Source organism: Carica papaya, chromosome 1, assembly GCF_054855325.1.
Source record: "Carica papaya isolate Zhongbai chromosome 1, ASM5485532v1, whole genome shotgun sequence".
Classification (NCBI taxonomy): Eukaryota; Viridiplantae; Streptophyta; class Magnoliopsida; order Brassicales; family Caricaceae; genus Carica; species Carica papaya.
Window position 1 is genome coordinate 26,239,496 of NC_142309.1, and position 18,404 is coordinate 26,257,899.

At 35.9% G+C, this 18,404-nt stretch overlaps 4 protein-coding genes across 28 annotated transcripts; 1 reads left to right on the forward strand and 3 right to left on the reverse strand.

The window, feature by feature from the left end:
• Positions 1-249: 249 nt before the first annotated feature.
• LOC110815207 (pentatricopeptide repeat-containing protein At3g29230-like) lies at positions 250-4,710 on the reverse strand. 25 transcript variants are annotated; one of them, XM_088223395.1, is made up of 5 exons: positions 1,646-4,584; positions 1,262-1,366; positions 1,096-1,135; positions 528-966; positions 250-414 (listed from the first exon to the last, which is right to left on the reverse strand). In XM_088223395.1, the coding sequence occupies exon 1, from the start codon at positions 4,207-4,209 to the stop codon at positions 2,320-2,322; it is 1,890 nt and encodes a 629-aa protein (XP_088079521.1). In that variant the 5' UTR covers positions 4,210-4,584; the 3' UTR covers positions 250-414; positions 528-966; positions 1,096-1,135; positions 1,262-1,366; positions 1,646-2,319. The 25 variants fall into 25 exon arrangements, with proteins under 25 accessions (XP_088079521.1, XP_088079532.1, XP_088079525.1 ...); XM_088223406.1 differs by having other exon boundaries at positions 528-676; positions 1,028-1,135; XM_088223399.1 differs by having other exon boundaries at positions 528-889; positions 1,028-1,135.
• On the forward strand, positions 4,704-6,563 carry LOC110815206 (Pentatricopeptide repeat (PPR-like) superfamily protein). The gene has a single exon (XM_022042882.2). It carries the CDS (start codon positions 4,728-4,730, stop codon positions 6,312-6,314), a length of 1,587 nt encoding a protein of 528 aa, XP_021898574.1. The 5' UTR covers positions 4,704-4,727; the 3' UTR covers positions 6,315-6,563.
• A 368-nt stretch (positions 6,564-6,931) lies between these two features.
• Positions 6,932-12,085, reverse strand: LOC110815161 (thylakoid lumenal protein (Mog1/PsbP/DUF1795-like photosystem II reaction center PsbP family protein)). The gene is made up of 5 exons (XM_022042824.2): positions 11,594-12,085; positions 11,388-11,491; positions 11,198-11,309; positions 9,729-9,956; positions 6,932-7,302 (listed from the first exon to the last, which is right to left on the reverse strand). The coding sequence occupies exons 1-5, from the start codon at positions 11,850-11,852 to the stop codon at positions 7,238-7,240; spliced, it is 768 nt and encodes a 255-aa protein (XP_021898516.2). The 5' UTR covers positions 11,853-12,085; the 3' UTR covers positions 6,932-7,237.
• A 632-nt stretch (positions 12,086-12,717) lies between these two features.
• LOC110815216 (Exostosin family protein) lies at positions 12,718-17,930 on the reverse strand. Its single transcript, XM_022042891.2, has 8 exons — positions 17,229-17,930; positions 16,795-16,941; positions 16,637-16,701; positions 16,450-16,519; positions 15,336-15,554; positions 13,586-13,729; positions 13,365-13,500; positions 12,718-13,282 (listed from the first exon to the last, which is right to left on the reverse strand). Exons 1-8 carry the CDS (start codon positions 17,613-17,615, stop codon positions 13,053-13,055), a joined length of 1,398 nt encoding a protein of 465 aa, XP_021898583.1. The 5' UTR covers positions 17,616-17,930; the 3' UTR covers positions 12,718-13,052.
• Between the last annotated feature and the right edge of the window lie 474 nt (positions 17,931-18,404).

Below are 18,404 nucleotides of genomic sequence, written 5' to 3' on the forward strand. Positions count from 1 at the left end.
TTGGGGGTTTAATAATAGTTTAATATGTTTCTCAAGAACAGTCAAATCTGTCTGTTAAATAATTAGAAAAGAAACATGATATAATAAACAATTTTGCTTCAAAAAAAAAAAATTGAAAAACACTAGACTTTTAGATAACATGAAAAAGAAAAAAGAAAATCAGAACAGTAAAATAATAGAAGAAGTCATTGTTACTTTTGAAAAAGAAAACATCATCCTATTATTGATGATATCTTTTTAGAAGCAAGATTTAATTACTCTGCTAAACATGTCATTTGTTTTATTACCAATTATCAAAATTAGTAGGTAATTTCCCGTACAAATATGGTCAACCAAGTACCATAAAAAAATAAATAAGAGAATACCTGGCAAAAATTTTGAAGTATTCATACAGTCCTCTGTTGATTACAGCATCTAATTTGGAAAGCACAAAGTGAGTCATAATTGAAATGCTGCTAAGTTTGAAGTATCAGAATAGCATAAAGAAAAAAGAAAAGGTAAAAAAGGCTAAAGAATGTAGAATGTACCAGCAAAGAGAGACTTGCCATTTCCCTGTGAAAAGTAGGTTGGAGGAACCTTGCAAATTGGGATGTAGAAAAGCATCCATTTATTCGGTGGATGTTTCTGTCAAGCCGTGCCGTTAGAGAGCTCCAATGAGAAAAGAAACATGGAGAAGCTGGCGATTTATGAAAAGAGATAATAGGTATGCAGGAAAAATATTGGAAAAGACAATCTATAAAATTGAATTAAACTTCACCTTGTCGCTCCCAGCTATTTATGGGATAAGGGTATGAGTAACCATGCGTAAACATGATTATGTGCAGAGCACAGATGTTCTACGAAATTTTAGAATTCCAAATGATAATTCAGGGACTGTTGGGACTTATATCTGGAAATATTAGGATAATTCAGGGCCACCCAATGGAGAACCATATGAAGAACATGGCCAAGCTTACAACTACTCCACTGAATTATCAGTAGAAAAAGAAAGTTATTATCTACAAATGACAAAAGCAAATAACCTTACGTTTAATTAATGGCACGGATCAAGCACATCAGGTTTGTCCAAAAGGAAAGTGTTCAGCAGGCTCAAACCTGTGGTTATTGCACTAGTTCCTATGCTTGTGCTTTAGGCCTTTCATTTTGTCCAAATACCGTCTTGTTAGGTTGGCATGCAAAAAAACGCCATAGAATATTTTAAAAAATACTGTAGATGACAGCAGCCTGAAACATACAAGATCAAGGAGCCGTGGGTACTGACCTATGATGCTGGAAAGGTTAACGCTTGATTTTGTAGTGCATCAGTTACCAAAGATCGGGTCTCAGCTTCCGTAACTGCTGGCCAGGAGTTTTGGACACATAAGCCCTTCAAACTCACAGTGAATATACGAAAAAATTAAGTACAATATCTCCACAATCACAAAATACTAAATTGTCGTAAATAATCAAGACAATAAGCTATGAACTTACATGAATGCTACTATCACTATGAAAGAGAATCATAAACTTAGATGTTTACATCTTGTGCAAAAGGACATCTAAATGCTTTGAATTAATTATCCCAACAATTTCACACTTTACTAAGTGAAACTAGCCTACTAATTTTTTGAAGTGAATAACATTCAATTCTAAAATGCTTCTTTACCTTCTTGTATATTCCAAATGAGTAAAGCAATGGTGGAACTACCATCTGATAGTCCCGATGAAGCACCACCAATGGCCACTAGATTTGTCAATCATCATAATTTGTGGATTACAAACAATACTCTCTCAACACCCCTGTCAATCCCAGATTGCATTTAACTCCACGACTAAATAATTGGTGCTTCAAATCTCTGGTCAAAAGTGCTTAGTGAAGTCCTTCACAACTGTTGTTTTCTAGCCAACCTAGATCTGTATGTTCTTTACAAGAGAACACAAAGCAATATACATATCTTGGCATTTTGCATATTCTCACTGGCAAAGATAGTAGAAAGTTTCATTAGAATGAGAAGAATCATAAAATGATTATCAAAACCACTTTCTTTAACCCCTCCTCCGAGTACAATGAGTGCTCTCTGAAAACCATAACCGTGGGGCATATTTATAATGGTAAGACAGGGATAAAAAAATTCATTAAATGGCAAACAGGTATCCCATGTTGTCTCCTTATTTCATGGGAATTGTAAGTAAGGCTTGATAATCTCACTTGAGAGTAAGTATTTAATCAAGTTCCAGAATGAAATTTTCCCAAGAATAAGGAATCATTTTATCTTCACTTTCATGGCTCGTGTTTCATCTAACCATCCTATTGTAGCAAATTGGTTTGAAGGAAAAATTCTAATTTCTTTCTCCTTTTAAGTGTCCATTTAGACTGTCCAAGATGCAGTAGATTTCATTTCTTTGTTCATGTCTGGTGTCTTTAGCCAGGAACTCATGGACCCTGTTTCCAACTTGAATTGAGCTACAACCAGGAACTTTTTGTATTCCTCGTTGTTTCATTGCAACACGGTATAGTGAAGAATCTTCCCAGTTTCCCATTGATGCACTCAAATCCGAGATCAGCATCAAGTAACCTGGATTTGAAGGCTCTTGATCCAGAATTTTTCGAGTCAGTTCTTCTAACAACTTTCCATTTCCATGAATCTTACAACAACTAAGCAAAGTAGCCCAGATGACAGAATTTGGCTTCAAATGCATGCTATCTATAAATCTGACTGCTTCTTGTATCCTTCCTGCTCGTCCAAGAAGATCAACCATACAACCATAATGCTCAATCCGGGGTTTGATATCAAACTCTTTCACCATCTGCTCAAATAGCCTCTTACCTTCTTCCACCAAACCTCCATGTGTGCAAGCCGACAGAACAGCAATGAAAATGATGTCATCTGGTTTTATTCCTTCTAAAGACATCCTATCAAAGAGAGTTATAGCTTCCTTACACTTGCCATTAACAGCTAGTCCTGAAATTAGTGTTGTCCATGTAATTATACATTTACTAGCCATCCTGTGAAATATTGTTAGTGAGTTATACACATCTCCACATTTTGCAAACATATCTATCAAAGCATTTCCTAAAGGAATTGACAAGTCAATCTTGTTTCTTTTCATATAAGAATCAACCCACTTCCCATGTTCAAGAGACCCCAAATGAGAACATGCAGAGAGTACACAAATTAAGGTTGTTTGATCAGGCTTGCACTCGCCGTCAATAAGCATATTATGAAATATGGCAAGAGCTTGATCAAACATGTGGTTATGAACATAACCTGCAATCATAGCATTCCAAGAGACCACATTTTTAAGTGGCGTCTTATTGAAAATGTGGATGGCAGATTCAATATCTCCAGCCATGCTGTATCCTGATATTAAGGTTGTCCAAGAAACCACAGTTTTCCGAGGCATCTGATTAAAAATCGACTGTGCAGCTTTCATATTAGATACCCTTACGTATCCTGAAATCATGGAGTTCCACGAAACCTCATTCCTCTCTGGCATTCTCTCAAAGACTGAAAGAGCCAAATCCATATTCCCAGCTTTGCAAAGCCCCGAAACAATAGAATTCCAGGTGATTGTGTTTCTCTCACTCATTGATTCAAACAACTGAACTGCAGACTCGATCTCACCACGAGCCATATAAGCACCGATCATTGAATTCCAGGAAACCACATCTCTCTCAGGCATTTCCTCGAACACCTGACTGGCAAAATCGAAATACCCCCCACATCTCGCATAGAAATCCAAAAGAGTATTTTGTACAAAAATGCTAGCACCATAACCCAACTTAAAAATCTCAGCATGTATTAACATTCCATCTCTCAATGCTTCAAATGATTCAAAACACCTCAAAAGAAAAGTGAAAGTGAAGCTGTTAGGCATGACCATTAGTGCCTTCATTTGATTGTAAATACTCAGTGCACCTTTATGGTTCTTTCCTACAAAGCATTTGATGATCGTATTATACGCGACCACATTAAGATATTGTGAGCTTTGGAATATGTTAATTGCATAATTAAGTGAAAAGAGTTGCGCAGACAAAGAGAGGAGCTTTGGCAGTACAAAGGCGTTGCTTTGTAAACCGCGAATAAGAATCTGAAGATGGATTTGCTTTAAAATACTTGTACTTGTAAACTTGTTCAGTAGTTTGAGAAGCTGATGATCCATTGAGCTTGCGCGGGTTCGTGACCAAACTGGGTAGTTAAGGTAAAGAAATGTAAGAGTTACAGTCATTCAAAAACCAGTAATCTCCCCAGCTCTATGCAAGGCTAAGCAAGTACTAAGGTCTTTGGGGAAGGAAAAGAACATTGTAGTTTTCTGCCTGAACTTTTTTTGTATGACCCATTTTATTGGATTGCAAATTAAGAGTATCCATTATAAATATAGTTCTTATATTCGTTTAAAAATATTTACTTGTTTTTACTTTTTACTAGATCTTTATATTTTACGTTTTGATTTATGGATTCATGCTATAGTTTATGGAAATTTCATGTTATAATTCTTTTTGAGCTTTCCTTTTAGCATATTTCACATAGAAAATTTTATGCAATAATAAGAATAACTTCTACTTAAAAAGTTTACTCATTAACTTGGTGTTTAAAAATAAAAAAAAAAAAACAAAACCACATACTTGGTTATTATGCCGTTTGCCAAAGGATTAAGATGGACATCCTGGAGAGCTCTGCCCAAAAATTTTAAGGATTTTCCACTGCATCTCTCCGATTTACAGTTGAACTTGGAGACATGGAAAGATGAGAGTAAGAAGAAATCAATTACCCAACTGCTGTTTTCTTATAAGGAAGCTTATCTCTCAAGGATCACCCAAGAACGCCCTTGTTTTATACAATCAAGATCGCCGAAAGGGAGCCTCCTACTCCTACATCTTACCTGCAATTCCTTTACTTTTCAAGGCTTGTGCTTCCTTGTCAAATCTCCACCATGGAAAAGCTCTGCATGGTCAATCCATTAGAGCTGGATTTCATTTTGATATCGTTGGGGCGACCTCATTGCTTCATATGTATGCTAAGTGCGGCGATACATTTGCTTCCAGTAAAGTGTTTGATAATATGCCTCATAGAAATGTGGTAACATGGAATGCCATGATTGGTGGCTACTTGAAGAATGGAGATGAAGCATCTGCATCTCTGCTATTCTGGAACATGCCAATGAAAAATACAGCAACTTGGACTGAGATGATTCGTGGGGTTGCGGCAAAGGGAGATACTGTAAAAGCCAGAGAATTGTTTGACAAAGTTCCTCCTGCGTTGAAAAGTGTGGTGGTATGGACGGTGATGGTTGAGGCCTACGCCAGAAATGGGGAGATGGAATCCGCAAGGAAAATTTTTGAGCAGATGCCGGAAAGGAATTGCTTTGCTTGGTCATCCATGATTTCTGGGTATTGCAAGAGAGGTAATACCAAAGAGGCCAGGGCAATTTTTGATCGAATTCCTTATCGGAATTTGGTGAATTGGAATTCATTAATTTCTGGGTATGCCCAAAATGGGCTCTGTGAGAAAGCTTTGGGAGCATTTTTTGAAATGCAAACTGACGAATTTGAACCAGATGAGTTTACGATTGCAAGTGCTTTATCTGCTTGTGCTCAGTTGGGTCAGTTGAGAGCTGGTAAAGAAATCCATTGTATGATATATCGCAGGGGGATAAAGTTTAATCAGTTTATTTTCAATGCTTTACTTGACATGTATGCTAAGGGTGGGGATTTAATAAATTCAAGGCTGATCTTTGATGGAATGACAGAGAGGAATACTGCCTGTTGGAACGCGATGATCTCATCTTTTACTGTTCATGGACAGACCATTGAGGCCCTAGAGTTCTTCAGAACAATGGAAGATGCAAATGAGAAGCCTGATGGAATCACATTTCTATCTCTTCTTTCAGCTTGTGCACACGGAGGTTTTGTTGAAGAAGGATTAGAAATTTTCTCCAAGATGGAGGGCAAGTACGGTTTGGCACCAAATGTAAAGCACTACGGATGCTTGGTTGACATTTTGGGACGTGCAGGGAAATTGAAAGAAGCATATGATGTGATTAAGAAAATGCCAATGAAACCGAATGATGCAGTTTGGGTAGCTTTACTTGGTGCTTGCCGGATTCACGTGGACATGGACATGGCAGAAAAGATATTAGAAGAGGTTAACAGGTCGGATCTTAAGTGTTCTGGCAATGATTCTCAATTTGTGCTTGTGTCAAATGTATATGCTGCTTCTGATGCATGGGAAAAGGCTGAAAGGATGATGATGGCTATGGTGAGTAAAGGGATTAAAAAAACTCCAGGGTGCAGTTCAGTTGTGGCTAGTGATACCTGTCAAAGATTCAGATGAGCATTATACTTCTATAAAGGAGTGCATATCCTATTTATTCAGTGACAAAAGAAAGTACCACCATTTACCAAAAACAAAAGACATGGAATTGTTTAATCACTACTGCTCATTTTTAATCACGGCTAAGGGCACAATTGCTAGGGACCATGATGACATATGTTTCAAAACCATATGGTGTTAAAGAGTTATCCAACAGATAATATAAGCTAATATAGATTCTCTAATTCGACGTGAGAATACATCACTTAATACCTTCTCTCATGTAAAGCATATTACAGATAGATTATCAACAAAATATCAGGTAGCATCAAACTGTGACATGGAGTTCTCTGATACCATGTTAAACTCTTACCTAAAACCACATGGTTACAGAAAGAGTTATCCAATAAGTATAAGAATTAATATAGATTCTCATACTTGGTGGATTTGAAATTACATCCTTTAAGCATATACAACAGGACCAGGCTATGAAGAGGAATTGACTCTAATACTGTGTTGAATTCTTACACACAATTATATAATATTAGTGAGAATTGTTTACCAGATATATATATACTTGGTCAATATAGAGTTTTATCGTTTAGTTTCAGACTAATATAATTAGAAAGCACATGAGCTGTAGTAAGGGTTCCTTCTATTAGTGACCAATGCATTGCGAGGTGACTATGAGAGATACTGAAAATTTTAACCACGTCAGGGTTGAAATAATTTTTTGTGCTGCAAAATTAAATATTACACTTTTTCTTAAAGTTTCCAGGGGGCTCTTGAAAATAATATTTGAACAAATGATGTGGTTGAATTGAAGCCAATTGTGCCATAAAGGCACTACCTTTTTCTTAGGTGTAGGTGCTGCAAACTTGTATTATGGCAAAAATGAAACTAACATGCTTTTTCTTTCTTCCTCACTCTGCCAAAGATCTCAATTAGACAACACGAAATGACTCAGCTATCCTCTTCAAGTCCTTATAATGTCTTTTCCATTGAAGACCTACAAAAGTAACACAAGAATACAGTTAGTGAGATTTTTCAATTAAGTTTTATCGTCTAGGTACGGAAGACAAGTTAAACGAGAAAGTAGGATATTAGTTAAAAGAAATGTGTAAAAGCAGTTGTTGTAAGATAAAATTAAAAGAACTTTAAAGGCATTGCACTTCGTTCATTGAGCAGGTCTGCAAGCAATGTTTTTATAATTGTAGATGCTACAACAAGAAGGAAAGCATGAGACAGGCTCCACGAGAAGTTCAAAGGGATGAAAGGATATGGACTGTCAATTTGTTAACTCTCAAAAGAGAGTTTGAAGAGCTGACTATGAAAGATAATGAAATGACCAAGCATTATGCTTTCAAACTTATGGGGTGTAGGTAAATCAAATGAGTTGTGGCGTTAGGCATTTGTCATCTATAAACAAAGAAAGTGTTGGTTCAAGCTGAAAGATGCAGTCCTTATTGGTCCAAACATGTATGACTGAACTAATCGAAGTCTTTCCTTTTCTCAGGCTTTATCCTTAAACAAGCTTGTTTGTGTAGCTTGCCAAGCTGACAGCTGTCACATTCATATCTACTAACATGAATTTGAGAAATTTCAGAGATTCCAAGTTAAGATGGCCAAAGTTTTTGTGTCATATCTAAGTTTCATCAAGTTAAGCATGTGAACATGATCATCAATTGACTTTCAGTGAAGAACTGAAGCTATCATCAAATTTTCAAGCTTTAGCAATCTCATTTTCATTTGGATCACAAATAGTGCAGAAACTTCCTTTATAGGATCGATTGAGGTAAAGTGGGTATATAAAAACTAAATTCAACCAAACAGCTCAGTGCACACACATAAGGTTAGGCTAGTTAGGAAGGTTTATGCTCAGCTTGTAGGGGTTGATTAGGGGGACACATTCGCTCCAACAGCCAAGCATGATACAATCAAGATATAATTTTTTTTTTCCGGTGCAAATAGGTTGGAAATCTACCCCAGAGATGTTAAATTGCATACTATAAATGAGTTGCTTCAAGAAGTTTTTGCTAATCATTTCGAGGGCTTCTTGATTTTTGACTGGGAAGACAAAACTTACAGGCCCTAAAAATGCTCTTTATTGTCTTAAATAGGAGCCTGGGTTTGGCACAATAGAATTGACTTTCACCTAAACAGTCAAGAATTCAAGAGGGAGAATGAGCCAACTCTATATGTGAAGTGCTACGTATTTGAGAGGAAAGTGATCATTCCATTTGTATGTGAATAATCTACTGGTGAATAGAAACAGCTTTCAGTTTTTAGAGAATTTTAAGCAAGAATGATGGATGAGTTTGAAATGTCATATTTGAGCGAGACGAATACTTTCTTGGGATGGAAATCCGTCAATGTTCTAACATTTTCCTCACCCAAAGAAAGTTTGCCTTCATATCTTCAAAGTTTAAGATGGAAAGTTGTAAGTCAGTTTCAACTCCACAAGTCTAGGGTGAAAAAATTCAAAGGATGATAGTGATGTCAAGAGCTTTGATCTATCTGTAAAATTTTGCGTGCAAGCCCTTTATATCTACCAACAACTAAATCCTGATATAATCTTTTAACCTTCTTTCAAGCAGCAAACAGAGCAGGGATATTCTTGAAGGATTTGTAGGTAGTAATATGGCAGGAATATTGACAATTGGAAAAGCACTTTTAGCTATCTTTTATCTCTTAGTTCGGTATATTCTCATAGAATTCAAGAAGATAGGAGGTTGCTGCTAAATCACAGCTAAAGCAGCATATTTTGCAGCATCAGCTATCACAAATCAAAATACTTGGCAAAAGAAGATCCTTTTCTGTTTAGATTGTATCCAAAATGAAGCTAATGTCATTTAGGTTGATAATCAATCTACTATCTCGATTATCAAGAATCTTCTCAGTATGGCCAGAAATAAAATATGAAGCTTCAGCTTCAATTCCTTCAGCAAGTTAAGAAGAAGAAGAAATACATTTAGTGCATTTTAGGTTTAGGATCAATTTGCAGCTATGCCAACCACGACTCTCCAGAAAGCAGGATTAAAAGTATTAGTAGAAAAACTTGGTAAAAAAAAAAAAAAATATAAAGGAGTGTTAAGAGTCTATAAGATTTTGTAATAAAGTTTTGTTATTTTATTCTGGATTGTTTATAGAAAAAAATAATTATTGTAAAAGAACAAGTAGGATTAAATTTGTAAGATAGTTTAAGAAAAGTATGTACAATAATCTTTGCAAAGATGATTGTTATAAATAGCTTCCATTTGATCTAAAAATTACACAATATATCTACATATAATGCAAATGCAATGTACTCAGAAAATTCTTCAGTTGAGTTCTTTTCTTCCTCAATGGAGAGTGATCATATTAGTTTTAATAGCAGTTAGAGATGGGATTCGTAGTATCTTAACCAAGCATTCTGAAGTAGAAAAGCATCCTTACCACTTCCAGTCACTGCAAACAAATAAAGGCGATTTCCGGCTGCAGTTGCAGTAATCAGTACATGAGGCGGCTCCAACTCATACTGATAGTATGTCCTGCCAGAGTGCTCTGCTACATTAACACTCAACACCTTGCCTTCTACATTTTCACCTATGACTTCAGGTCCAAATGCATTAATTACCTTCTCTGGCGGTCCAATCTTTTCAATAGTAGCATCTCCACCAAGATCTGTAAAATATGTATGATACAACCATGAGACTCAATGAATATCATTATTGGATTAGATTATCATCCAGAATGTAGGTTATATATATTACTTAACACAAAGACGTAGCTGAAATTGAAATGTAAGCCTAATTTAAATTTTCAAGTTATATGCGAGTCTCTAGAAGATGATGATAATGAAAAGAATCTAGTATTGGATAATAATTTCATCGTTAATTTCTCAGTTGCAAACATTATACAATAGAAGGTTGCTTGCAGCCGATATAAACATAAAAAGCAGAACTAGAAATTTCATCAATTAACAGCTCTCTGTTATTTCTTGATGAATAAAAAGAGATATCTTGTAGAAGAATGTTATATATTGACAAAAGATGTTGCTTTACATGATTTTGAGTGTATCTTCTACCTAAAACCCTTTTTTAAGTTGTTGGAAATTATATGGTTTTCTGCACCTTGGTGCTTTTAATTACTAAACCATGCATGCAAGGAGAAGTTGTGTATCAGCACCGGACTTGGCGGCATAGAGAGCAAGTGTTGTTGTTCTCCAACCAATGAACAATGCGGGCTTCATGAAACACATGATGGCATGACATGTCAATGAGCTCCTTAGCACACAATAATTGATCCAGACAGATGGACCAGTCACCCAATTCAATCATTGATCCAAACAGATGGAGCAGTCACTCGATTCTCCAAACTTGCTGCTACTACCGTCTAAGTATCTTTTGTGTTTTCAGCCATCCAAGAAAAGATGCTGATATGCCATTATTATATCCGGAACCGGTCTTACTGATCACATGAGTGGAGGCAACATTGGTGTGTACAATGATGGAAAATGATTTGCAATTTAAGGATGAGAAAGTAGTAAAGACCAAAGGTAACATTTGGGAAGTCAAGAAATTGCAGAGTTCTTCGTCTCTAAAGGTCCTGAAGAGTTTATGAAAAATGAATTGGCTGGCTAAGAAGAAGGGAGGAGGTCCATAATGAAATTGGCATGCAAAAGGCAAAAACAAAAGGGTCATGTGATTGCTGCACATCCATGGGGTGCGAGGAGTTGCACTTAGTTGAAGATCAATTCTTCTTCTGGAACCCATTTGCGTTATTCAGCAAAGACTAAAACGATCAAACAACAAAAGCCGCAAGAGAGATAGATATATATGTGTGCGACAGACCCGGTGTGAGAGATGAGGTGCAGAGAGTGTCAAATTACTGGAAGTTTATACAAAACAGAAAGAAAAAGTTACCATCTGCAAATCGGAGAACAGGAGCAACAATGACGAACAATCGCCCTTGATTTGGACTAGCAAATCTTAAATCAATCTCTGTACCACCTAGATCAGCAATTGATACAGGCACCTATTGTGGATACATAAACAAAATTAACCCAAATTGATCAAAGTAATGCCCAGCAAATGTTCGATGAATTAATCGTACCTCCTCCCATTGTTGAGGCACTGAAAAGCTATAAGGGATGATTGGACTCCATCCGACACCATGCCCTCCAGATTTCTCATCTGGTCTGCGGTAAGTCCTCCAACCTGTCTGAGCATATATATATATTTTTTTCCAAATAATCAAAACACTTATCATCGAGTATAACGAGTGACTGAGAGAGAGAGAGAGAGAGAGGAAATAGGAACCTTGTTCATCAGGTTCAGACAAACCAGGAATTCTACCAGCAAGAAGGCCTTGTTTGACAGCAGCAATTCCTTCGCCTGGAAATGCCAAAGCCAATGAAACGCCGGAAATTACAACTGACCTTCTATTCAGATTTCCAGCTTCTGCAACAACCAAGCCGCTAGTTCTTCTCGAAGCAGTAGCAGATAGAATAATTTTTGGTCCTGAGATACCACGTTCTAGTGAAGAATAAGAACAGCAAGTGAATAAGGTTGTTCCCATCTTCTGAGAAGCTGGAAATTAAGGAGTAATTTGGGAGGGGAGCAGCAAATTCAGAAACAAAAAGAAAGTAACAATTATGTAAGAATATTAATCAAAACATGAAACACCATTAGCCACTTATAATCTCTTAACCAGCAAAGCTTCCATTCTTGTTGACGTGGTGCCCTGCTGTGCGTACTAAATTTAGATTCCTTTCGATAAAATCTCATCTTTCTAGCCAAACGCGTGTCATCTCTTTTTTTTTTTTTCTTTTCATGTTCAATAAAACTAGTTGAGTTCTTGATATTTTAATATAACTATTTACTTTTATTATTTTTAGAAAATATAATTTAATCATTTATAAGTAATAATTTGATACCTTTTATTATTATTTTTCGGACAAATTAGTCATGCATTTTTAAAAACATTTTATTTGCTCAATTTGGTGTCTAAATTTTGAATTCTATTATGTAATTAGATAATAAAATACAAGTTAAAAGTTTAGAACTACGTATTTAGTCTAATCATACTCGAGACGATGTGTTTAACATGTTACTACTACGCATTAAGATCTCTCCACATGTAATATATTATCCCGATTCAAAGACCATTTCCTAAGTTACATCAACTCATGTTAGATCTCAGTTAAAAAACACCAGTTAATCCTCCAAACTTTATATAAGCAAGTTTTGACTCCAGTTACATCCCAATAAAAAAACAAGACTATGACCTTAATTTAGCTCTTTTAACTCTTCTTCTTTTGAGGGTGAGATTCTGAGATCTTAAGAATCATCCGCTAATCATTTGTGCATTGCAGAATTACAACTGAGGACCAGATCTAAACAATCTACTGCACGGAAAAGTGACAGCAATATGGAGAAAACAATAAAGGAGAAAAGGGATCAGATATGCAATTACATCATCTTCACAAGAAAAAACAAGAGATGAACCGTTTGATGATCAACAGCTTTTTCTTACCTGTCATACAAATCATTCTGAATCTATCCTCTCTATACAGTATTCCATGTCTAGAAGAAGGGAAAAAAGAAAAAGAAAGAAATGTCTCAAAACAAAAATGCTATACAGTTTTCATGGATAAGTGGAGCTCACCTAGAAGCCAGAATTTAAAAGCTTGTATTTGAGAAGGAAAAGCTAAAATTGGAGAACAAGAGCAATACACGTACAAACTGAAATAAGTAAGGTTAAGAGATTCAAATTTAACTAAGGCAAAGACATGGGAGGTTTCCATCGAGAGAATTCAATCAAGTCTCTATTTACAATGGTGCCATTGTGCAGCCAAAACGTCTGAGGTGATTGGTGGAATTGCCTCACTTTCCTTTGAAGTTCCCACATTATTCCTTGCGTCGCTGAGCAGGATTCTGACTCCGGTGCATAAACAAATAGGCACCTTACTTGTCTACCACGGGCTATCATCCCTTCTATATCCTCATCTAAAAAGGAAACTCCATAGGGTAGGTACATGATGGCGTAATATTCGATCAAGAAAAGCACAAGGCAAGTACTCAATCTAACCTGGTATTGAAGCTAGGTACTCCAAGAGTTCTGGACCTATTCGAGTAGATGGCCATTTGATTGATGTCTGGGAATAATCAATTACATTCTGGAAAGGTAGTTCTACTTGATCTGATAGGATTACTGGAACACACTCCTGTTCAGCAGACATCATGTAAAATATTCAATTACTAATTGAGAGGATATATAGGGAGTGGGGAGAGAGGAAAAGAGAGAGAGACCACAAAATAAGACTCGTAAAAACGAAGAGTCCAGGATGATTCTCCGCGCGGTGCAAGACAGAATTTGGCATTCCGCAGATGTTCGAAATATTCAGTTCTTCCCAATTTGTCAGGCCCACTCAACTTCAGCTCTGGAGATTCCAGCTGTTCACATTATAAATATGCATAGTTTCTATAATTAAAGACTAGTCAAACAGTTGAGTCTCTAAATGACATTTAAAAGGGGTCAAGCCTAATGAAACAAGTTCCAAATTATCAAACAGTTTTTCTGGCTCTAGAGCCAAAACAGAAATAATACACACGCCAAAATCTCCCAAATAACTTTTCTGTCTGAGAAACCCAGAAGATTAGCTCTCAACCCAACAACCCTGTTTTCAAATCCTTCCAGTCTAAAAAAAGTGCAACTGTTACTTCTTATTTATTACTTGAAAACAAACAGCACATGGACAAATTGTCCTTCCAAATTAAATTTTCATGAACTCTTAATTAAGCACTTCAAAATTTGTGATAAGACTTCTTGCACTAATATTTACCAACTGCATGATGCAGAACAAGATATTAGTTTGGAACAATTTTCAATTAAAGGAGTTTTCTGTAATAATTATTATTTTGTATTTCTAAAGTATTTAAGTAATTTTAGGTTTATTTAGACATTATAATATTTAGTGGTCTATTTAGGTAGATTAAGTATTATAGGAATACTTAATGTGGCTATAATTAATGCCTATATAAAAGCTAATAGCTACTAAGAAAGAAAATAGAATAGATGATGATGAATTAAGACTTCCTTTGCTAAGACTTAATTCCATGTTATCTCCTTTTTTGTTTATTTTAGTTGTTATTATTTTGCCTAATCTATCCTATTCATCCTCCTTGTCCTTGTATTTCTTCAATCCTCAATTCCTGTAGTCTATCTTCGTTCTTTTTTTTTTTCTCACCTAGTTTTTTCTATTTTTAAGCTATCTGGTGGATAAGTCAGTTTAGCTGTTATCCATCATGCGTTGCTGCCACTAGAAATGAGGCATCAATCACGAAGAAGTCTTTTCCATCTCTCTCCTAATTTTCTTTAATAGAATTCACAGTTCATACTTTCTTATTTAAGCTCCCTCTGAGGCTATAGAAGTCCTACATAGTTGAATACTGTTAAAGAGAGTTTCTAAGATTCTTGGCTGATGATAACAAATTGTTAAGCTTAAATTTTATGATACTACCTTGTTAGGTGCGTCATAAAAAAGATAGTTTGTTCAAACATTAAATTTATTCTGCACTATTGAGTAAAAAACAAACAGTTGTACTTGTCAGAACGAAAATATATTGTTTTCCGGTTTTCTGAAATAGGTAAAAAAAATTTGATGTGTATTTTCTATTCAGCAATACTCTTGAATTGTTGGTTGTTGACATACATTTCTCCCAAAAAGTAGAGTCGGTGTAATTTTCTGTGTCTGCTCAAAGCTAGTAGCACAAAAACAAATTAAACCTCATTTAGTTGAGTGGTGTAAGGCACATTACCCAATACAGAAAGGAGAAGAAAAAACTGAGACAAAATGAGAACCCTCGATGCAGATTTAGAATGCGAACAGATGTCTGAACCGAAGAGTAAAAAATATTTTTCTTTTTTGAGAGAGAGAAGGTAAATATTTTTTTTGAAATAAAGAGGGCAGAAAGTAAATTATAAATCCAAAACAGTGTTAACGGTATATCACTCTACAAATTAAAAAAATGATAATCAGTAAGTCCAGAGACAACATACCTTGTCTGGATATTGCTTAGCAAGCTCTATTAATTTGAGACGACCAACTTTTCCTTGTGCACGACCCAAAAAGTTTGCCAAGTACTTCCTCTTTGACAAAGGCAAAGGATGGACCACGGTACCCCCATTTTTAGTCATACCATCATCAACATTTCCAGGAATGATGATATCTTTCCATGTATTAAAAGCACTTGTATCTCTTTTATCAGTACGGTCGCCCTGTATTCACAAATAAATCAATATTTTTATTATCTCAAAAAACTAAATTGACATATCTATAGGTACTGTAATCTTCCAGAAAATATAGTTTTACAAGTGATCAAATAAGCCATTTCCCCACATAAGATAGATTTCTAGAACCCGTATAAAAAACACTAGGGCCTCTGGCTCAAACTACTGATTTGATATTCCTTCTATAGTTCTCTTGGCCTCATCAAGGGTTTCTATTGATTAATTCTGGTATTAGGAGAAGTTTAATCCCCCTATGTTGAGCATCTAAGTACAGCAATTTCTGACAAATTTTCTCACTGATAGGAACTCAATAAACCTCGTGTGGAGGATCTTGATCTAGTGGAGAGCACATGATATCGAGGATGGTACATGTTTCGAAATAGTATCAACGTGTCAAGCTCATCAACATCAAAATTCTCTTTGCTTACAAATCTCATCTGGCCCCTTATAAAAATTTTTGTATGAATTTTTTCAGTGATATAAACTGCCATGGTGACTGGAACCAAATATAGCATTACTACTAGAAGTTATGAGGTTTATCTGTTAGCTCTCATACAAAATAAAATGCTGGAAACCAAAGAAGTTCCCTTGTATGCCCAATCATACTAAGCATTAGTAACACCCCAACACTGAATTCAAACTAATGATGAGATAATAAAAGTTTTAATCCTATTCTTCTCTCCACTCTCTTCCCATTAGGATCATTTATCTGCAATAGCTATTCTTGCATATACCTTGTGCCTCAACCCAAGTAATGCTTTTCTTCCAGTTTTTAGAACAATAATTTTAAGACCAGTATACACCAATAAATGCAAAATCAGTCCTAGATCAAATGTGTTAATTAACGATTCATATTTAACATGTTAAAAAGTGTAGACAGTACCTCAGGAGTAAGAATTATGGACCGATTTATGTATTTCGCCCATGATCTAAACAAGTGAGCACCAGCTCCGCTAGAATTACCAAAATCAAAGAGAAGTTGAATGCCAAATCACATTGAGCAGCTGATAGCAACAAGCCATTAAACAACTATTCCACAGAATAACTGAAACAGAATTAAACACTTATACCTTGGGAAGACAAATATGTGATCACGGCCGCCGGATCTCCTAAAATATGGCATTTGACTCAAGACCTGGAAATAGAAAAGGCATGAAATGACCCTAAAAATTTTATATTAAAGTGATTGTGGTTTTTGCCACATTCAACGTTTAAAGACCTTCTTTACCTTGACATAAGTCATGTTAATCTCTTTATCATTGAGACCCCCCATCATGCGAACACATTTGACATACGCTGGCACGAAGAACAGATCCGCTTCCTCTTTCCTTTTTGTCCTAAATCTCGATTGAAGAAGCAAGTTATGTATTTTAACCTACAATTTATGCATTCGAAAACATCTTCATATTACCATATTTATCATCAACAGATATAAGTTTCAGAAAGTTACAAACACTAAATTCAACTCAACCGAGTACCTAAAACACACTCAGCAAAGCAAAAATCACTGCTAATAACATTATGCTGATACAGCTTCAAATTACTCAACGCAAGAGGGATACATTTTCCAACGATAATAAAATTAAAGCTAAAAGGTTTGCAGTAGCACTCTTTTGAATTCACGTGGAACTTAAATAATATATCTGTAAAATTTGAAATCACCTGAGTGCCCCACTGGCCTTTGAGGCAAGCATTGGTTTTAACGTTGCCGTCTCTTCCGTACATCAAGTCTTTTAAGCCGTCGATCTCGTTCTGGTCGTAGACGTAGATCTTGATGGAGAGGTCGGAGCCATAGCCTCTCTGGGGCCACGAGAAGGGTCCTCCGTAGGCACCGGGTGAGAGGCGCTCGACGATTTGTGATGTGCGGTCATAATTATTAACAGAGAGAGATGTGTTGGCGCAGGGAGAGACCGATTGGTCGAAGACTCTGGTTAGGAAGAAAGTGGCTGCGACGAGAAGGAGGGCGCCGATCTGGTGGGTGCGGGTGCAGGGAGTGCCGGAGTGATTGTGCGCAATGAAGCTTCTTGGCTGCTTGTTTAGGCTCGCCATTTTCTCTGATTAACGTTTCATGAGGAGCTGCTTCGTAGCTCCGGCGAAGTAGTTTTGTTGCTCAGTTTATTGCCCTATGCTTATTATTATTGGGTAGATACACAAACTTTTATGGGTCAATTCAATTCTTCTTTCAAACTCGAAGAAATTAGACAGTAGTAGATTGACGTGGAAGGAAGAGTGAGGAAGTGGGAGATTTTGACGATGTTGAAATTTATGACAAGTTTGTATGAAGATTTTTTTAAGTACTTTTTAGGTCGAATTCTTGTGTTTCAATCCAACCAAAGAATCTCCTTAAAGATCTTATGGTTCTTATTCCATCCAAAACAATGAGATCGAAGCCTCTGTAACATGAAGAAAACGATCTTATTCACCTCCGACTCACCCATCCCAAATCCAAACCCAATTAAAAACTCAAACTAAGCCCACTACATTCAATTTATTTCTCCAGCCCCTTCATTTATTTTACCCATTCCGATCTATCTCTGGTTCAAAATTCAATATAACAGAGTAGGAATCAAGAAGCCCAGGGGAAGTTAAAGTAATAGTTGTAATATTTTTTTTTTTAGGAATTTTCTACTTCTACGATTCTGTAGAAGTAAAGTTAATGATAAAAAATTTGAATACTGTTATTCATAAAAATTATTTAAATTTATTTATACATAAAAATATATAGTATATTTTTTTATTTATTTCTTTCAAGTGCCTTTTTATTTTTTTTTATCCCATAAAAATAAGTGGAAAAGTACATTTTAATATTTAACTAAATATAAACTATAATTTTGAAAC